Consider the following 20,151-nt stretch of genomic DNA (forward strand, 5'->3'; position numbering starts at 1 on the left):
TGAATATCAGGACTGAGTATCATGGCTGAGTATCAGGACTGAGTATCAGGACTGAGTATCATGGATGAGTATCATGGCTGAGTATCATGACTGAGTATCAGGACTGAGTATCAGGACTGAGTATCGTGGCTGAGTATCATGGATGAGTATCAGGACTGAGTATCGTGGCTGAGTATCATGGCTGAGTATCATGGCTGAGTATCAGGACTGAGTATCATGACTGAGTATCATGGCTGAGTATCATGGCTGAGTATCAGGACTGAGTATCATGGCTGAGTATCATGACTGAGTATCAGGACTGAGTATGTGGCTGAGTATCAGGACTAAGTATCAGGATTGAGTATCATGGCTGAGTATCATGGCTGAGTATCAGGACTGAGTATCATGGATGAGTATCATGGCTGAGTATCAGGACTGAGTATCATGGCTGAGTATCGTGGCTGAGTATCATGGCTGAGTATCAGGACTGAGTATCGTGGCTGAGTATCAGGACTGAGTATCAGGATTGAGTATCATGGCTGAGTATCAGGACTGAGTGTCATGGATGAGTATCATGGATGAGTATCATGGCTGAGTATCAGGACTGAGTATCAGGACTGAGTATCATGGCTGAATATCAGGACTGAGTATCATGGCTGAATATCGTGGCTGAGTATCAGGACTGAGTATCGTGGCTGAGTATCAGGACTGAGTATCAGGACTGAGTATCGTGGCTCAATATCAGGACTGAGTATCATGGCTGAATATCAGGACTGAGTATCATGGCTGAGTATCAGGACTGAGTATCAGGACTGAGTATCATGGATGAGTATCATGGCTGAGTATCATGACTGAGTATCAGGACTGAGTATCAGGACTGAGTATCGTGGCTGAGTATCATGGATGAGTATCAGGACTGAGTATCGTGGCTGAGTATCATGGCTGAGTATCATGGCTGAGTATCAGGACTGAGTATCATGACTGAGTATCATGGCTGAGTATCATGGCTGAGTATCAGGACTGAGTATCATGGCTGAGTATCATGACTGAGTATCAGGACTGAGTATGTGGCTGAGTATCAGGACTAAGTATCAGGATTGAGTATCATGGCTGAGTATCATGGCTGAGTATCAGGACTGAGTATCATGGATGAGTATCATGGCTGAGTATCAGGACTGAGTATCATGGCTGAGTATCGTGGCTGAGTATCATGGCTGAGTATCAGGACTGAGTATCGTGGCTGAGTATCAGGACTGAGTATCAGGATTGAGTATCATGGCTGAGTATCAGGACTGAGTGTCATGGCTGAGTATCGTGGCTGAGTATCATGGCTGAGTATCAGGACTGAGTATCGTGGCTGAGTATAAGGACTGAGTATCAGGATAGAGTATCATGCCTGAATATCATGGCTGAGTATCATGGCTGAGTATCAGGACTGAGTATCGTGGCTGAGTATCATGGCTGAGTATCAGGACTGAGTATCGTCGCTGAGTATCAGGACTGAGTATCAGGATTGAGTATCATGGCTGAGTATCAGGACTGAGTATCAGGACTGAGTATCATGGAAACATGAAGAAAACAAATGATCTGTGCAGATTACAGCTGTTGTTTCAGGACAAACTGTGAGGTCGTACTTCAGGATGGTTAAAGGAAGAACGTGATTTGTGTTTCAGCTCAAAGACGCAGGATGGTGATCAGCGTGAGAACGCTGCACAGACACTGCAGAAGCTGCTCACACAGGAAATCGTGGAACAGTGGATTTGAACAGCTGTGAGGTCATCGAGGGCCTGGAGCAGTAAGAGGACGGGTGTTGTATCGCAGGACGGCTGATCGGTTTGTTGCACTGACTCATTATTATGTTTTTCTTAATTTGGCCCTGAAACTCTTTGTTGTTTATAGACTAGATTCGCGCATTCAGCTCATATATTCAGTGTTAAAATAATTATTATAGGTAAAAACAGTCTACCTCGAACACGAAGCATAAAGAATGTGTACTCACCGTTTCAGGTGTAAAACACTCGGCTGGGCTCACACGCGTTTGCTGGCTTTATAAGTCAAAGTGGCATTTACATAAAGTTTTATTTCTTAATCATTCTCGGTGTGCTTCACTCTGACACCACGAGGCTTCCGTCAGTAACAAATCTGCCTGCAGTGTAATCTGATTACTTCATTCCCTGCAGGCAGAATTCATGTTTTTTACAGTTTTGCTTTGAATTCTGATTGGACAGTTGACTCTGCCCACTGTGTGGGGTGAAGAGGAAAAGGCGGAGCAGCAACCACCCTGTTCCCGTCTACAGAGATGAAGACAAACATCCAAAGTGTGAAACTTGATAATAACGAGAGCGAGCTGGTGTGCAGCCATACGCGGCATTAATCACCCTCCATACAGGACGCCCCTCTCTCTGAGATGCTGCTGCTGTTGCTAGGCAACAGTGCGACTGAGCCCGAGAATAAAAACGTGCTCCACTTTTGTGAGCCTCACAGACGCTGCTGCCACAGCGCCACCATGTGTCCGGCCTGGAAATGACCTGCATAGCAAATTCAAAAGTGTTAAATATGTTGGTGTTCGTACTTTAATTTGACAGTTACAGTCTTTAGACGTAAGTCTGAGGTGTAAAATAATACTGTTAAAATCGAGTGTTTCTATATCAAATCTGGAGGCGTTACAATGGAAGCGTGAACTCTTGACCTCTGAACTCTGAACTCCTAAAGGGGCTATGACACTAATAGTAAATGCACAGACTCCGGCCCCAGCACGAAAGTGAAGCCGTTTCAGAACATTTTGCTCTACAGATTTCTGAGTTGTCTGCCATGCTTGGTAAGTCATTTTTTTCTGAGATTGTTTTAATTATTATTACTTTCTTTTACTTTTGTGACTTTTTTTGAGTTGAGACAAAGCGGCGTGAAAGGCATTAGCCTCGCTGCTCGGTGAAATCTGTTGTTTGCAGCCAAACACTATAGCCTTGGAAAACAGCTTGTATATGAATATTCAGTCAGGTTTTGGCTCAATTACACCTAAAACAATGTTTAGATTGTTGACATAATGATGCTACGTGAAGCCTGAAAACCACCAAACCGACGTAGCAAACAGCAGAAGCGCTGACTGTGGGTCGACATCCCTGCAGAGTTTTGTGCACACGGTTTAGGTCAAAATGAAACAGACTGTTTTATATGTAGTTCAGCATTAACTGTTGTCTGTGTTCTTCGGTTGTTTGAGAGAGCACCATGTTAACAAACCTGTTCTGATATTGGCTTTAAATATGGGCAATGGATTCGTATCTGGAACTGTCTTTTGGGAAAATACAAACCACGTGTTACTCAGAAATTATTCTTTTTTTTTTTTGTACTGTGCTGCAATTAATTAGTACACAATTAACTTTTATTGACTCTGCACACAGGATATGCTTGGGAAGGTGGGATATGGGGGGAGTTGGAGCTCCACAAAGTGATGAAGGGAGGACGTTCATATTGTACTGAAGAAAAGAGTAATGAGCGTGCTGTTTGCACTGCCAGCTCACATATGTCCCTTTGATAAACAATATTCTAATGAAAGTCAGAGCATGTACACTGGTGCACAGTTCAAAACAAAGGTTATTCAGAAAAACATGGCCTCTTTTTAATAAACGTTTGTTTCCAAAGGAATTTGTAAAATTTCAGAAGTTTTACAATGAATTGGAAGATAACTCCGATGTAGTTAAAATAAAACACTCTGTGAGAGTTAATATATAAACTCTTAACACCTAGTTAGCATTAACAAGTGTTAAATGATCAACTCCAGACAGATTTGGTTTTAAATCAGAGTTAAAAACTCTCCAAAAAGAGTTAAATTAACGCTCATGGTGTGGACCCATATAGACGCTTTAATGTTGAAATCAAATCTGTCAGTGTTAACTTGGGCATGCTGGGTTTGCTGTGTGCTGATGGTTTCATGTCATGAAGCTGCAGACTGAGCGTGCTCACAGTCACGGTTTTAATTTGAAACTCTTCGCATACATTTCCTGTCAGGACTGACAGACGGTGGCGCTGCAGAGCCCTCGTCTTTCTGGGCCATAAAAAGTTCCAGTTCGTAATTTGTGCTGCTGTGAGGAAAAGGAGGGAGGGGAAATGATTAAAGGCACTTTTTATTTTCAGACGTGTTGTTGTTTTTAAATGATTCAGATTCATTCTTGGACTCGTTTACAGCAGCTTTGTGTCGGCCTGAGAGGTTCCTGTTTTGGGGTCCTGATCTCTGTTTTTAGGTTCTGGTTCCTCTTTTGGGTTCTGGTTCTTTTTACTCTTATAGCCTGTCAAGTCTTTCCCTCCTCTGTAAGGTGGCCCCGCCCAATCTGTCCTCACCTGCTGTGATAGTGCTCACCTGTGCTCTGTCGTTCGTGTGTTTAAATCGTATTAAATTAATCCAATTTGATTAATTTTTATTGCTTAAAATGATCAGACTGTGTGACGTCGGCAGTGTCAAAGCTGCTGCGATGGTTCACATCATGTGATGTGATTCACGGCGTCCTGCAGTCAACGGTTCGACCCTCCAACCTGCCGGGGATCGAACAGTACAGGGAAGCGGGGCAGCTGTGACAGATGTGGAGCTACCAGCTGAAACTATCCTCCATTATTCCGATCGGCGTTGCATTTTCATTAAAGCGAATTCCTTTTGGTTCGGTTAAGCCAGACTTTGTCCTCCTGGTTTCGTTTGGTCTGCATGAGTTACTTTCATGAAGACGTTTGAATGTTTCTGTCACTTTTGTAATTCATTTTTGATGCTGGGGGTAAAAGTCAGACAGCGACAGTAATAAACGACCCGAGACAAACTTTTATCCTTATTAAATATAATAAATGTGAGATAAACGCAGTTTCTCTCTCATGAGGTGACATCTTTGTCTCCTTTGAGGCAGTAATCCATCATTTCATTACCAGCAGGACGAACATTAACAGCAGTATATTTGTTTTTGTTGATTTAGTCTTTGAGGTGTTCAGCACTTGTAGTTTTTATAAATAAGGAGTCTTGCTTTGTTCTTTTTATTTCATTTCTTCGATTGAAATATTTTTCTCCTTTTTATTGCAGTTTTAGTTGATCGTTGTCTTAATCCTTTTTTTCCTGCCTGTAGTACTGCAGTGTGAACACAGGGGGCGGCAACGCGACGTCACCCGGGTTCGCTTCCCTTTAAGGACGCAACGGGTTTTACGTCATCGGAGAGAGATCCAATCGGTGGTCGCCTGCGCATGAGTCCCCGCCCCGTAGAGAAACCGCCATTACAAAATCAAAAACAGAGCTGACAGGTGATCGGCGGCTCGCGCGCAGTTTCGGGAGCAGGTGAGTGTTTCTCAGCTGTTGATCCACTGTTTCTCCGCGGGATTCCGGAGGCTCGTGTGCGGCTGCTCCGGGCCGGTTTATCGGCGGGTTATGGCTCGGTGACTGTTGAGCGACTAACGGCGGCGTTAGCACGCGGTGCTAGCTGCAGCCGTCCGCCGATAAACGGTAACGGCAGGTTCACGTTTTCCATTCACTTGCGGACCGTCTGCGCACAGGTGACCGCCAGGTCAGCGGGCTCGGCGGCGAGGAGGGAGGAAGCTGCCGGGTAGCGCTCAGCCTGTTAGCTAACTGCGCGCCAAGAATCCGCAAAGAGCGAAGAAACAAACAAAAGCCCGCAAAAAAACCCCAGAGTCAAACCTGAGTGTTCCACACGAGCGCCTGCGCACACACCTGCCCGCGTTTCATTCAGCGAACATTCACAGTAAAGTTAAACTGGGCTCCAGGCATTGATGGCTAGCACCCGCGCTGCCAGACTCGGTTCAGAATTCAGCAGATTTTACAAAGAGACGCACCTGCCAGGTAAAACAGGAGTGACAGATTGCAAGTGCCAACGTGATGGAGTCAGCGGACCTTTCGGCTCATGTCTCCACTCACTGTGTGTTAGTTTCTTCTCTCTGGGTTTGATTTTGATGCAGATGCTCTGACTGCTCAAAGAAAACTTGGGCATGTCTTCAGTTACACACATGGCAGCACACACCTCTCACAGCCTCATGTGTGTGATGGCAGTGTACTGCTTCTGATTAGTCCGGGAGGAAGAATCCTGACCACATGCCCGCTGGTGTGTGTTTGTTTCTTGCCCCTAGGATTCGTGGAGTGTCGGCAACAGGTCAGACATGAGTGACGCAGCGGAGGAGGCAATGGACAGCTCCGCGGTGTCTGAGGAGGAGGTGGAGGACCAGCAGGAACTGTCACAGGAGGACCAGACGAGTCCCAATAAAAGAGGCTCCAAAATCTCAGGTAACGGGGATCAGACGGCGTGAGGGGGTCGGGCCTGTGGGCTGGCTCAGACCAGTGATTTATGTTTGAGTTTGTTTTGGTCGCAGTTGTGGGAGAAATCATTGAAGGGAAACGGGCAAAGAAGACTGTGGAGAGGCTCGACTTCCAGGTGCCGAAACAAAGAGAGAAGCTCAAGATCGGAGACGGTGAGCGACGATGGGCCGTGGCCTCCACTGGTCTCAGCGTGACGTGTACGTGTCTGAACACTGCTGCTGTTCGTCTCTGTCGTTTTCAGGCAGCGGCGATAAATTGGGAGACATTCCTCGCACCAGCTACCAAATCACCAAGATGAAGCCGGCTGACCTGAAACCTCTGCACGCCATCCTGTTCGACAGACCTGGGAAGGTGGGAACGTTTAAACACACAAAACAGAAATCGGTTTTAAAAGCCAGATTACTCAGAGTAAATCCCGCTGAGGGGGTTCTACTTCCTGCCACCTGCTGCTGTATCTGAGAGGACCTCTGCCCACGAGTTGGCAGCAAACACGTTCGCGCTGTGTTTCAGTCAGTGTGGTCCAAACTGAAACTGCCGACTGTGAGAGGAACTTTTTAGTACTGAAACAAGTAAAGATGTCTGAGCGGGAATGTCCGTGTGGGTCAGATCCTCTAAACGCAGGACAAAGGAGACGTGAACAAAACCGTAACGACGATCTCTGCATCGGTGAAACGTCCGGTCTGCTGCCGAGCAGCGTGCGCGCCCTGAGGGGACGTGGCCCCACGGCGCTCTGACCTGTGTGCTGACCGTGTCAGGTGATCGGGCTGACTCTGAGCGCTGTTCCTTCTTTTTCAGATGGCGTTGATAAAGAAGAACCTGCGGCTGTTCAACGGCTTCGCCTTTGATGCCGACAGCGAGCAGTTTGCCAAAAAACGGGAAAAGCTTCTCAAGTAAGTGTGCGCTCAGTATTTCCATGATGGTAACCTACAGACAGAAGGTCAGAGGTCACGCAGCGCTCGGTGCGTTTACAGGAGGTGGGGATTCGTGTGCTTGGGCGGGACGCCCCACGGATAATGCCGTTTAAACGACCTGCTGACCTTCATTCAAACAAAGGGTTGCTGGTTCGATTCCAGCTGGAGACGTGATTTATGAGTTTAAAACTACCAAATCAAACACGGAGTCTCAGACACGTGACCTGTGACTTATCACCTGATCCGTGTGTCCACAAAGCTCCATCCATCCTCTGGGGGGGCGGAGCCTATCCCCAGTAACCATTGGGTGAGAGGCAGAGTACACCTGGACAGGTCGCCAGTCTGACAGGGCGTTTTTATTACCACGTCATATCAAACATGAATATGTGATGTATTACTGCAGTACTACCACTGTACCCCCTAGTGATGACTACAGAGGAGTCCACAGAGCAGACTCCTGCTCTGCGTCACACCATCCTCAGCAAACACCCACTCGGACGTCTTCAGCTGCGTGTCTGAGCGCGCTCAGAGCCGGGGAGCCGTCGCATGGAGCGGTGACCTCTGAGCGCGCTCAGAGCCGGGGAGCCGTCGCATGGAGCGGTGACCTCTGAGCGTCGGACTTTAACGCGGCGGGCAGCAAGATCGATTAAAAACCTTTTGCCGTGTTCGTGAAACCTTCATCTGTCCACGATGAAGCTCGTTCTCTGGCTAACCGCTGACTCTCTCCGTGCAGGAACTCAAACTTCACAAACAGCAAGCTGAAGGTGGTCTGCAGCGTGCTGGATCTGGAGAAGAAAGGAACCCACTCGGACCTGGTGGACCGAATCCTGACCTTCCTCACTGCACCGAAGAACAGTGGCAAGGTGAGCTGAGCTACCTGTGGCGCCGAGACTCTCCTGGACCTGAGCTTTTCAGTTTTTATTAAACGTGTCCTCTGACCTTCGGCAGCGGCTGCTAGTGAAGAAGAAGAGGAAATCGAAGAAGAAGCTGTCGGGCGACGACCCGATGGTGAAGAAGAAGAACAAAACCAAAACCGCCAGCTCGTCGTCCAGCCCCAAGAAGTCCAAAACAGGAAGCAAGTCCAAAGCCATCGTCATGGACTCGAGCAGCGACGAAGACGACGATGAGGAAGACGAGAAGGCGGGAGCTTCGGCGGAGGCGGAAGGATCAGACGCTGAGGAAAAACCGTCAGAGAAAGAGGAGGAGGAGCAGTCTGACAAGTCTGAGGAGTCTGCGGAGGAGGTGGTGGTGAGCACAGAGTGAAGCAGGTGGAGCAGAAGATGATCAGCTGACAGGAAACGGTCTGACCTGTGTGTGTGTGTGTGTGTGTGTGTGTGTGTGTGTGTGTGTGTGTGTGTGTGTGTTCCAGTCCAAGTCCAGCAGAGGGAGTAAGCGAGCACGGACACCAGCGAAGAAGACGGGTCTTCCCAAAAAGCGATCAAAGAAGGAAGTTTCAGATGAGTCTGAGTCAGACAGCGATGCAGATGAGAAGGTAAACACGCGAGCAGAGTGATATGGCCAAAAATATGTATCATGATATAAATTTGAAAATTTGCGATAACGATATAACTGACGATGTAATTGATGCGAGACAAAATACAACTCCACAACTTTACTAGTGCAAAACCCCATCCATTTATTTTCACTTAAACAAGCAGCTGTTTTATGTACATTAAAGCTATATAAACATTTAACAGTGCAAATGCAAATTCCTTGCTGAAAGTTTAACCAAAAGGCATTTCCAGTAGAAATGGGCTGACATATCCTGAGCATAACCATGTATAATATCCACTGAAGTTAAAAAGAGGAGCTTTGCAACATTAAACTGCAGTGAGCCAAATAAAAAAGTCAAATATGTATTTTTCGGACCATAAGGTGCACGGGATTATAAGACACATCAAGGGAAACAAAGCAGTCAGATAAATCAAACTTTATTCAACTCATTCTTTTTTTTTAAAGTGTGCGTGTTAGTCCCCATAGGGAAATAGTTCCTCTGCATTTAACCCATTCACCCAGTGAAGCAGTGGGCAGCCACCAGTGCAGCGCCCGGGGAGCAGTGTGTAGGGACGGTACCTTGCTCAGGGGTACCTCAGGGTAGCCGTTCAGTGGAGTCGAACCCCCGACCTTCCGATCATGGGGCCACCACTCTACCTACTGAGCTATCCCTGCCCCTTCTTTTTTTTTTTTCTTCTTGCTTCCTCCACTTCTGGAGGGTCGTGGCTCAAGAGTTGGGAGTTCGTCTTGTAATCAGAAGGTGGCCGGTTTGAGCCCCGGCTCGGACAGTCTCGGTCGTTGTGTCCTTGGGCAATTTTAATCTCGTTGGTTGGATCTTAGACTTCTTAACTGATAGATCACAGTGTGTGAGAATAAACGGCTGTTTTTCCAAACAGCTGAACTCTTCCACTGGCTCACCACAAGGTTGCTGTCTCTCTCCTCTTTTGTATATTTTGTACACTAATGACTGTCGCAGTACACAGGCCAACAGGCATTTCATCAAATATGCAGATGACACAGTCATTGTAAGCCTCCTTCATGGTGAAGAGGATTCCCATGGGCCTGTTGTGGAGGAGTTTGTTTCATGGTGTGATCAGTCCTTCTTAATGATCAACACCTTGAAAACCAAGGACATGGTTATAGATTTCAGGAAGTCATCCCCTCATCCTGCGCTTACAGTGGTAAATGGTGCAGCCATTGAAATGGTGGATAGTTACAAGTACTTGGGGGTTGTTCTTGATAAGACTCTGTCCTTTGAGTCACATCTTGCTGCTACAGTGAAAAAGGCCCAACAAAGACTTTTTAAGGAGGTTGAGAGGTTTTAATGTTTCATCTGAAATGATGACTCTCTTTTATAAAAGTTTTATTGAATCTGTTTTAACTTTCTGTATCATTGCTTGGTACGGTAATATGTCCCTGAATAATAAGACCAGACTTAACAATCTGGTTAAAGTGGCGGGCAAGATTTCAGGGAGGTCTCAGGTCCAGCTTGTGGACTTTTATAACAGGCAGGTGCTGAGGAAGGCAACTTCTGTCCTGTTGTGCTCAGATCATCCTCTCTTTAACGATTTTCAACTGCTTCCATCAGGTCGTCGTTATAAAATGACTGCAGTGAAGACAAAGCGACACAAATTGTCGTTTGTACCTAGTGCTATTATCTTAATTAACAACACTAAATTGTAAGTGTTGTTGCCATTGCACTTTTTTCGATGGAATATCTAGGTTGTTTTATCAGGCTTATATTATATTATAGAATTTTTTTAATGAGTGTACGTGATGTGTTGGTTGTATGTTTGTTTGTTTTGACATACTGCGAATCAATTTCCCATCAGGGACAATAAAGTTACCATTGACCATTGACTGTCTGTGAAGGTTCTCAGTCATCGTAGTCAAAGGAGCTTGGAAAGAAAAGCGTCTGGACTTCTTTAAGTTGCTTGAAGACGTTTCACCTCTCATCCGAGAAGCTTCTTCAGTTCTAAGGTCAAATGGTGGAGAGTCCCAGATATAAACCTAGTGGGAGTTTCCCCCCACAGAGGGACAAAAGGACCCCCTGATGATCCTCTAATCGCCTGAGCCAAGGTGGGAAACTGGGCGTGGGTCCCAATCAGCCAGGGTTTCGGGTGTGTTCATTGTGAAACCTGGCCCCACCTTATCATGTGAATTCCTGAGGTCAGATGGCCCAGGATGTGAGTGGGCGTTAAGGCATCTGGGAAGGATCTCAAAACTGGATTATAGATGGCAGAGAGTTGGTGTCGTAAACCCCGCCTCTGTTCAAAGATGGTCGCTCACAGTGGACTTAGATGCTTCTTTCACTCCTCTTTCAAACCATCTGTCCTCTCTGTCCAAAATGTGAACATTGGCATTCTCGAAAGAGTGACCTTTGACCTTTAGATGCAGATGAACTGCTGAGTCTTGTCCTGTGGAGGTGGCTCTTCTGTGTTGTGCCATGCGCTTGTGAAGTGGCTGTTTGGTCTCTCCGATGTAGAGGTCTGGGCATTCCTCGCTACACTGTACAGCATACACCACATTGTTAAGTTTGTGTTTTGGCGTTTTGTCTTTCGGGTGAACCAGTTTCTGTCTGAGTGTGTTGCTGGGTCTGAAATACACTGGGATGTCATGCTTGGAGAAAACTCTCCTGAGTTTCTCTGATACACCGGCTACATAGGGGATGACAATGTTGTTGCGTCTGTCCTTCTTATCCTCCCTCGCTGGTGTCTGATCTTCTTTTCTGTGCCTCTTTGCTGACTTTAAGAACGCCCATTTAGGATAGTGCTTCCTTTACATGTGCGTATTCCTTCTTTTTTCCTTCAGGCTTAGAGGGAACATGTTCTGCCCGGTGGTGTAGGGTCCTGATTACTCCAAGTTTGTGTTCCAGAGGGTGATGGGAGTCAAAGAGGAGGTACTGGTCCGTGTGTGTGGGCTTCCGGTAAACTTCGATGTTGAGTTTGCCGTTCTCTTCAATGTGCACAGCGCAGTCCAGGAAAGGCAGACAGTCGTCCTTTGTGTCTTCCCTGGTGAACTTGATGTTTTTATCCACAGCGTTAATGTGCGCAGTGAAGGATTCCACTTCTTGTGTCTTGATTTTGACCCAGGTGTCGTCCACATATCTGTACCAGTGGCTGGGTACTCTTCCTTTGAAAGAGCCAAGAGCCTTCCTTTCCACTTCCTCCATGTAAAGGTTGGCTACAATAGGTGACACGGGGGAGCCCATGGCACAGCCATGTTTTTGTCTGTAGAAGCTTTCGTTGTATTTGAAGTATGTAGTGGTGAGGCAGAGGTCTAACAGTGTGCAGATCTGATCGGGGTTGAAGTTGGTCCTGTCCTCCAAGGAGCTGTCTTCTTGTAGTCGTTTTCTGACAGTCTCCACGGCCTCCGTGGTGGGTTTGCAAGTGAAGAGAGAGACTACATCAAAGGACACCATGGTTTCATCTGGATCCAGGGTAAGTTTCTGGACCTTGTCGGTGAAGTCGGTGGAGTTCTTGATGGGGTGTGGGGTGTTCCCCACGAGAGGAGCAAGGATGGTAGCAAGGTGTTTAGCAATGTTATAAGTGGCTGAGTTTATGCTACTGACTATGGGTCTGAGTGGGACAGCTTCCTTGTGGATCTTAGGAAGTCCATAGATGCAGGGTATGGCATCCCCTGGGTAAAGGCGGTGATATGTAAGACGGTCAATGATTTTGTCCTTTTCAAAGTCTTGAAGGCAAGCTATAACTTTCTTTTTTTTAGCTGCTTGTGGGGTCTCGCTTTAAGGCTTCGTAGGTATTGTTGTCACTGAGGAGAGTAGTGATCTTTGTGTGGTAATCTGTAGTGTTTAGGACCACGGTGCATCTTCCCTTATCAGCTGGTAAAACAGTGATGTTGTGGTCTTTGCTCAGGGAAGCGACGGCCTTCTTTTCTTGTATTGTGAGGTTGGATGGAGGGACTTTGGCACTGGAGAGCGTGGCTGAGACTTTCATCCTGATTTGCTCTGCTTCTGTCTGTGATAATTTATTGTAACATTAAAGTGTGAAGTATTTATTAATATGTAAATGTGAAAATGTATTTATGTATTTATTTATTCTTATTGATATATTGTATACTGTGGTGGAAGGTTGGGATTTAAGAATTTACCTGAGAGTGGAATAATGGTTTAGTCTGTGACAGCTGAACATATTTAAGGCTGCCAGTTGTCATTAGAGGATGGATTTTTGTGCTGTGAAGAAGCTCGACAAATTAATTGTGGTAAGGAGCGCCATATAGCAAATAAATACTTTGTTCCACTACACTTGCCTTGGTCTGTCTCACTGTCTTTCCAGCCGCTAGGGGCTGCCCTGTTACAAGCATTTTGGGCAAATGTTCAAACTCGCATCAGCCTGTGGGACAGGTGTCTGCTCCGGTGTGAGCAGCTGAACATTGCAGGTTTGTCACAGACCAGTTCTGTTGCAGGGTGTCAAATGTTTCATCCAGGTCCATCACAGCATCTTGGTTACGACAGAGGTATCCAAGTCCATGATCACTGTGAGAATTTTCCCATCTCCACTGACATCACGGCATCAGCCAAGCTTCACCTGTTTATAATGACAGGTGCTGCTCAGTTTAAGTCCTCGAGTAAATATATGGCATTTGGGGAATGAATAATCAAATAAAGGCATGTTAGAAAATGAATCTGTGCAGTGTCTTGATGCATGCTCAATCATCCAGGTAAGGAAATCCCAAAAGGTTGATTCTGTTCATCTGGACGTTTTCAGTGGGAGAAATGTTTTGTCACTCATCCAGGTGACTTCTTCAGTCTCAGCTGACTGCAGGTTTCCCCAACCATATAAACAGGACATTTGCACAATGACTGAAACCAGCACCACTGAATGAACAATGGCGTGGGAGCTCAGTTCCTTGATCATTAATATGCGAATTGTTATGACCATTGAACAAAGCCAATTGATGAAGGCCTAAGGAGCTTGGAAAGAAAAGCGTCTGGACTTCTTTGAGTTGCTTGAAGACGTTTCACCTCTCATCCGAGAAGCTTCTTCAGTTCTAAGGTCAAATGGTGGAGAGTCCCAGATATAAACCTAGTGGGAGTTTCCCCCCACAGAGGGACAAAAGGACCCCCTGATGATCCTCTAATCGTCTGAGCCAAGGTGTAAAACTGGGTGTGGGTCCCAATCAGCCAGAGTTTCGGGTGTGTTCATTGTGAAACCTGGCCCCACCTTATCATGCGAATTCCTGAGGTCAGATGGCCCAGGATGTGAGTGGGCGTTAAGGCGTCTGGGAAGGATCTCAAAACTGGATTATAGATGGCAGAGAGTTGGTGTCGTAAACCCCGCCTCTGTTCAAAGATGGTCGCTCACAGTGGACATAGATGCTTCTTTCATCTATGTCCACGCAACCAGGGATGGGTATCGAAAACCGGTTCTTGTTGAGAACCGGTTCCCACTGTTTCAGTTCCTTGGAATTGTTTGCCATTTTTGCAAACGATTCTCTTATCAATTCCAGTCGCCCCGAATGATGTCACCACGTTGCGGAGCATCATTTACCTGGCAGGAAACACGGCGGCTCAAACGCTCAAAAGTTTGGTTACACTTTACGAGAACGGATGACAACAGGGCAACTTGCAATACTTGCAAAGTAGAGATTTCATTTACGGGCAGCGGTAACGTTTGCACGTCCTCTCCCGTTAATGCGGCAGGTAAATAATCAACTAACATATTATGTTAGCGCGATCTGCCTTATTACAAACCTGCCATTACTGTGCATTTAGTGACCATGATGAGACAGAGTCTGGCTCAGATGCTGCCAGTTCTCGCTGCAGTCTGCCGGTAGCGTCTCCTTTCAGGCAGGATAGACGAACGTCACCGAGCAGTGACTCAGTTTGTGGTCAAAGGTTTGCACCCGTTTGCCACAGCAGATGATTTTCAGTAAGTGAATGTTCTTAATTGTAGGCAGGGACATTACTGGATATTCTTGTGTAATTGCTGCAGAATAATTTATGTTATACTTTGTTATTGCTACAGAAGAATATTTATTTTATTATTTTACATTTACAGTTTTTTTCCTGGGGACCCTGTGACACCCCATTGAAGAGCCGCAGGCTGGCTCTCTTAAGATCTCACTGCTGGGTTTGTAAGGCCATGTTACTCCTAAATTTCTATCTTGTTCAAAGAGAAGATATAAAACAAAGTTCTGAGCTAATCGACCTTAGTGTTCTCCTTTTTAAAAAGAATCGATAAACAGAATCGAAAATGGAATCGAATCGTGAAAATCTTATCAATACCCATCCCTACACGCAACAACATTGTCATCCCCTATGTAGCCGGTGTATCAGAGAAACTCAGGAGAGTTTTCTCCAAGCACAACATCCCAGTGTATTTCAGACCCAGCAACACACTCAGACAGAAACTGGTTCACCCGAAAGACAAAACACCAAAACACAAACTTAACAATGTGGTGTTTGCTGTACAGTGCAGCGAGGAATGCCCAGACCTCTACATCAGAGAGACCAAACAGCCACTTCACAAGCGCATGGCACAACACAGAAGAGCCACCTCCACAGGACAAGACTCAGCAGTCCATCTGCATCTAAAGGTCAAAGGTCACTCTTTCGAGGATGCCAATGTTCACATTTTGGACAGAGAGGACAGATGGTTTGAAAGAGGAGTGAAAGAAGCCATCTATGTCCACTGTGAGCGACCATCTTTGAACAGAGGCGGGGTTTACGACACCAACTCTCTGCCATCTATAATCGAGTTTTGAGATCCTTCCCAGACGCCTTAACGCCCACTCACATCCTGGGCCATCTGACCTCAGGAATTCACATGATAAGGTGGGGCCAGGTTTCACAATGAACACACCCGAAACTCTGGCTGATTGGGACCGACACCCAGTTTCACACCTTGGGTCATGTGATTAGAGGATCATCAGGGGTCCTTTTGTCCCTCTGTGGGGGGAAACTCCCACTAGGTTTATATCTGGGACTCTCCACCATTTGACCTTAGAACTGAAGAAGCTTCTTGGATGAGAGGTGAAACGTCTTCAAGCAACTTAAAGAAGTCCAGACGCTTTTCTTTCCAAGCTCCTTAGACTTGGGCAAGACTCTTCACCCGTTGCCTACTGGTGGTGGTCAGAAGGGCCGATGGCGCGATATGGCAGCCTCACTTCTGTCAGTCTGCCCCGGGTTCTGGCTACAACTGTAGCTGCCTCCACCCGTGTGTGACTGTGTGTTGGGATGACTGGGTGTGTAAAGCGCTTTGGGGTCTCTAGGCGGGACTAGTGAAAGCACTATACAAATACAGGCCATTTACCATTTCTGTAACATTGATTTATTAATGTTGAATTCTCTCGCAGCTGCTCTGTTCCCATGTTGTTGCAGTATATTAATGACTAACCTCGTATTGTGGATGGATTATCTCAGTTGTTCTCCTGATGAGTTTGGTCCGTTTACAGCATCCTGCTATGCGATTGCATTTGTCTCTAACCATCAGGAACCCTCACGTTAACTTTTATCGAGTGGGAAAAAGTTAGCGTTCATCCTCCAGCTTCACTGTGTTTGTAATGCTAACATAGCTGTGTCGCTAGCATTCGTATATCATTATATACCAGCTAGCCCAACTTCAGTAACCCTACAAACGTCACTGCTGTTTAGCTTTCTGTCTTCATTTATGTTGGAAGTGATAGCAGAGCTGTACGTTTTAATTTTTTCAGAAATCTCTGTCAGAACATGCTATATCATGTTTAGGTAACTAGCAAAACTAGCGAGCTAACTTCCTGCTAACTTCTAACTCAGTTAAATGTAATGAATCCTGTTTTCATGGATGCCTGGATGTTAAACTTCATAGTTCCACCTGGTAAAGCAGCAACACTGATCATTTTATTAAAGGTGAAAGAATTTAGACCGTTTTTAACTCTCAGTGATGTTTGTTTGACTTCGGGACCTTAAAGGACTGAGTTTAGGACCCATATTACTCCCAGATTTACGAGCACCTTAGTCCAACACTGTAATGCAAGTTTGATTCACAATTTATTGTCAATCAAATTCATTCATTGACGCAGCTGAAGCTTCCTCACGTTACAAACACGTCTTCATCCAGATGCAGGCTGATGTTCCCGGAAACCACCGCCTGGACCACATCCTCCTCCAGCAGCTCTCTGTGACCATCCTCTCGCTCTGCAGAGTCGATGATGGCGGCTGTAACAGCCATAATAGTGCGGTGTCTCCTTAAGACAGCCTAATTTGATGTTTAGTGATGTCACGGGTGCCCTCTGTAGAGTGTGGGAGAAGCGTGCTCGCACACCTCATGTGTTTACCTCATTAACTCAACGTAACGTTACAGGTTGTATGAACTCTGCTCGCTTCATGTATGATGAGACAGCAGCCGTTCAGTCGGGCTTGTAAGGTTGGCGTTTATTAAAGGACAAACACTGTGGAATTCCCACTGCCACTATGGTCGCAAGCTTTTGACTGTCCTGCTGAGTGTGTCGGCTGCCTCTAACCACTGAATACAGCCCACGTTACATGATGATTTCTTTTCCAGCCCAGGAAGAAGAAAGCCGCTGCAGCCAAACCTGCGGCCAAGACGAAGAAGGCGGACAGCAGCAGCCACCGCAGGAACAACACAGGTGAGCTCGTCTCATCGATCAGTGTGACCTGTGATCAGAGGTCTGTGGCGTCACGCTCATGTTGATCCCAGGTGTGGGTCCGACCCAGGTAGCTCAAAGTTTAACGCCCAGTTTGCAGGTAAAAACCATAAATTTATGTTTCACAGCGAAGTGCTCACTGAGACTTTAGGTGACAACCGTTAACCTTGTTACCAAAATAAGAGCCCTCAGAAACGAGGCAGCTGAAGGTGTGACGAAGACTTCCTGTTCTGATGTTTACCCAGGCTCGTCCAAAACATCCTGATTGGTCAGAATATGAGTCAGTTTAGTTCCTAATGAATTGGCCACTGCGTGTTTCGGAGCGACCTCCACAGTGAGGACGATGATGTCAGAGACCTGGCTGTAAATCTCCTGTTCTTCTTCTTCGTGTGTTTTTCTGCGGCTCGTTGTCGTGCAGCGGAGGACAGCTCGGACGACGACGAGCCGCTGATCAAGATGGTGAAGAAGGGGCCGAGCGACGAGCAGCTGAAGGAGACGGTGCAGAGTCTGCTGAAGGAGGCCAACCTGGAGGAGATGACCATGAAGCAGATCTGCCAGAGGGTCAGTCTCCCTGCTTCTTGTGTTACCATGGTTACAGATGCTGAGCAGTGTGGACAGGTGGGGGCGTCACCCTCAGGCTGCAGCAGCTGTCCAAACATGTGGCTCGAGGGCCCAGAAAAGGCCTGCCCACACACACACACACAGTGTCGGTACTCTAACTCTGACATAATGCTCACCCTCACCCTCACCCAACTGTAACTTGGGTGAGACTTTGTCTCAGACTTGTGGGGACGGACACGTTGGTCCCCACAAGTAAACCAGCTGACTGAGGGGGTCAGGGGGGTGCGCGTGTGTGTGTGTGCGCGTGCGTGCGTGCATGTGTGTGCGTGTCACAGCTCAGTTTGTCTGACGGTGAGGCGTGACACTCTGTTCCAGGTGTTTGACACGTACCCCGAGCACGACCTGAGCACCAAGAAGGACTTCATCAAACAGACCGTCAAATCTGTGAGTACACACACACACACACACACACACACACACACACACACACACACACACACACACACGCTGTTCTTCCTGATGGTGTGGGGACATTAGTGCAGTGCTTTGCTGTCCACAGTAAAGGGCAGCAGCAGGTCAGAGGCGTGTCTGCCACAGGCTTCATCTCTGAGCAGTCGCTGCATGCTGTGGGTCACATGTTTGTCATTCCTCAAAACAAGTACTCTATTACACAGAATACTCGTTACCTACTCTGTAATTGTCGTCCAACAATATAAACTGAGCTACAGTCGCACACACTGACACGGAGCCCATGACGACACGCACACAAAGAGACTTCAGAGCGGTCGTCACGGTGATTGTGAAACATGAGCAGGTGCAGGCGGGGCTGCAGCCTGACTGCTCACCTGTGTGTTACCTGCTGAAGCTCCAGCCCCGCTCATCAGCCAACAGGAGATCAGCTGATTTATTCCCAGGTTACCGTCCTCCTCGATGTCAGGTTAATATTTACAGGTGAATAGAAACGTGTCAGGTTTGCTTTCTGTTGAGGTGAAATGCTTCTCACATACAGGAAGTTGTAGATTAAAGCCATGCACCAAATCTTTCTTGATAAACCACAATTAACGAGTCTTTTACAAATGACTATAAATACTTGAACATCACAGACATTACGTACAGTATTTAATGACAGCAGGAAGTGTCTGTTGTGGGCTTTTATTGTGAAAGGTAAGGAGGAAAAGGTTTGCTGATGTCCAGTAGGGTCCTCTCAGAGCAGCTTCATCTTGCTGTTTCTTTAAAAACCAAAACAGGAAGCGAGTCGGTGCGTCACCATGTTTATCAAAACCACACATGTTAGAAACCATTTGATTGGCTGCTGCGTGTGGACGCGTTTCTCATTCTGCAGCCACCTGAGCCGCCACCAAAACCCCGCCCTCCTCGCTCGCTGTCACCGTTTGGTCTGCAAACAGGAAGCTCACAAACCGCCGTCATGTGTTGTTTTTCACTTTGTTTCTTTACGTTCATGTACAGAACTGTGCAAAAGTCTTGAGCCTCACAGGAAGAAACGCTGATGAAGGTCTGAGGAACAGGACCTCAGCATTACTGAAGCGGCGTAGCGTCACCCTGCACGTCCTCGCGCTGAGCTGAAGAATCAAACTCTGTATTTACACGTGTGAAATCATACAGCTCTTCTAACACACGTGGGCTCAAGACCTTTGCACAGTACTGCAGCCGTTTAACCATCAAAGCACAGACCCTGCCATTTGGTGACCCCGCCTCTGCCACGCGGCGGTGCATCATGGGAACGGCGAGGGTTTGGGGTGCTCTGGTCTCACAGGTGAACCCTGCAGGTGTTCCTCAGCTGTGTTTTCTCTCCTCACAGCTCATCACATGAAGACGGGAAGGGAACGACCTCGGCCAGCAGCTCCTCCCCCCACGTCTGCTTTCTCTTTTATATACGTTTTTTTTATTCCTGCGTGGAGCTCTCACGTGAACTCATCACTGTTGTGTCACCCGCTGTCGAGTCCAGAGCAGAAGCTGTTTGTCTGAGGAACAGGAAGTAAAGAGAGCGTGACTCCGGGAGAGCCGAGCTCTGGACTCTGTCGTAGTCGAAGCTTTTCTCGAGTTTTCTTCTGTTGTTTTGTTCTCGTTTGAATCTTCTGAGATGTGCTGAAAAACTTTGATTAAAATTCTACCTTTTTTCAACAAACTCGTCTCCGAGCGCTTTCTAACCCACCAACTCCTCACAGCCACCAAACAGGAAACGGCAGCCTCAAACTCAGGAACAGGAAGTCTCCACCTGATCATCAGCGCTGCGTGGCGTTAGTTTCAGGGACTTCCTTAAAGCCTGGACATGTTTCAGGGCCG

General features: G+C 46.9%; 1 protein-coding gene across 2 annotated transcripts; it reads left to right on the forward strand.

Moving 5' to 3' along the window:
- Nucleotides 1–5,125: 5,125 nt before the first annotated feature.
- LOC143421197 (protein DEK-like) lies at nt 5,126–19,993 on the forward strand. 2 transcript variants are annotated; one of them, XM_076890394.1, is made up of 12 exons: nt 5,126–5,284; nt 6,088–6,241; nt 6,328–6,426; nt 6,516–6,625; nt 7,070–7,164; nt 7,919–8,048; nt 8,134–8,433; nt 8,555–8,677; nt 17,184–17,268; nt 17,705–17,847; nt 18,223–18,291; nt 19,667–19,993. In XM_076890394.1, exons 2-12 carry the CDS (start codon nt 6,118–6,120, stop codon nt 19,676–19,678), a joined length of 1,290 nt encoding a protein of 429 aa, XP_076746509.1. In that variant the 5' UTR covers nt 5,126–5,284; nt 6,088–6,117; the 3' UTR covers nt 19,679–19,993. The 2 variants fall into 2 exon arrangements, with proteins under 2 accessions (XP_076746509.1, XP_076746510.1); XM_076890395.1 differs by having other exon boundaries at nt 8,134–8,427.
- The last annotated feature ends 158 nt before the right edge of the window (nt 19,994–20,151 follow it).

This window comes from Maylandia zebra, linkage group LG11, assembly GCF_041146795.1.
Source record: "Maylandia zebra isolate NMK-2024a linkage group LG11, Mzebra_GT3a, whole genome shotgun sequence".
NCBI classification, from domain to species: Eukaryota; Metazoa; Chordata; class Actinopteri; order Cichliformes; family Cichlidae; genus Maylandia; species Maylandia zebra.

Bases quoted from the DNA above. Each gene is read 5' to 3' on its own strand.
- LOC143421197 (XM_076890394.1), top strand. From the start codon at position 6,118: ATGAGTGACGCAGCGGAGGAGGCAATGGACAGCTCCGCGGTGTCTGAG. The intron at 6,242-6,327 runs GTAACGGGGATC...TTTTGGTCGCAG, and splicing joins AAGAGGCTCCAAAATCTCAG to TTGTGGGAGAAATCATTGAA. The intron at 8,434-8,554 runs GTGAGCACAGAG...TGTGTGTTCCAG, and splicing joins AGTCTGCGGAGGAGGTGGTG to TCCAAGTCCAGCAGAGGGAG.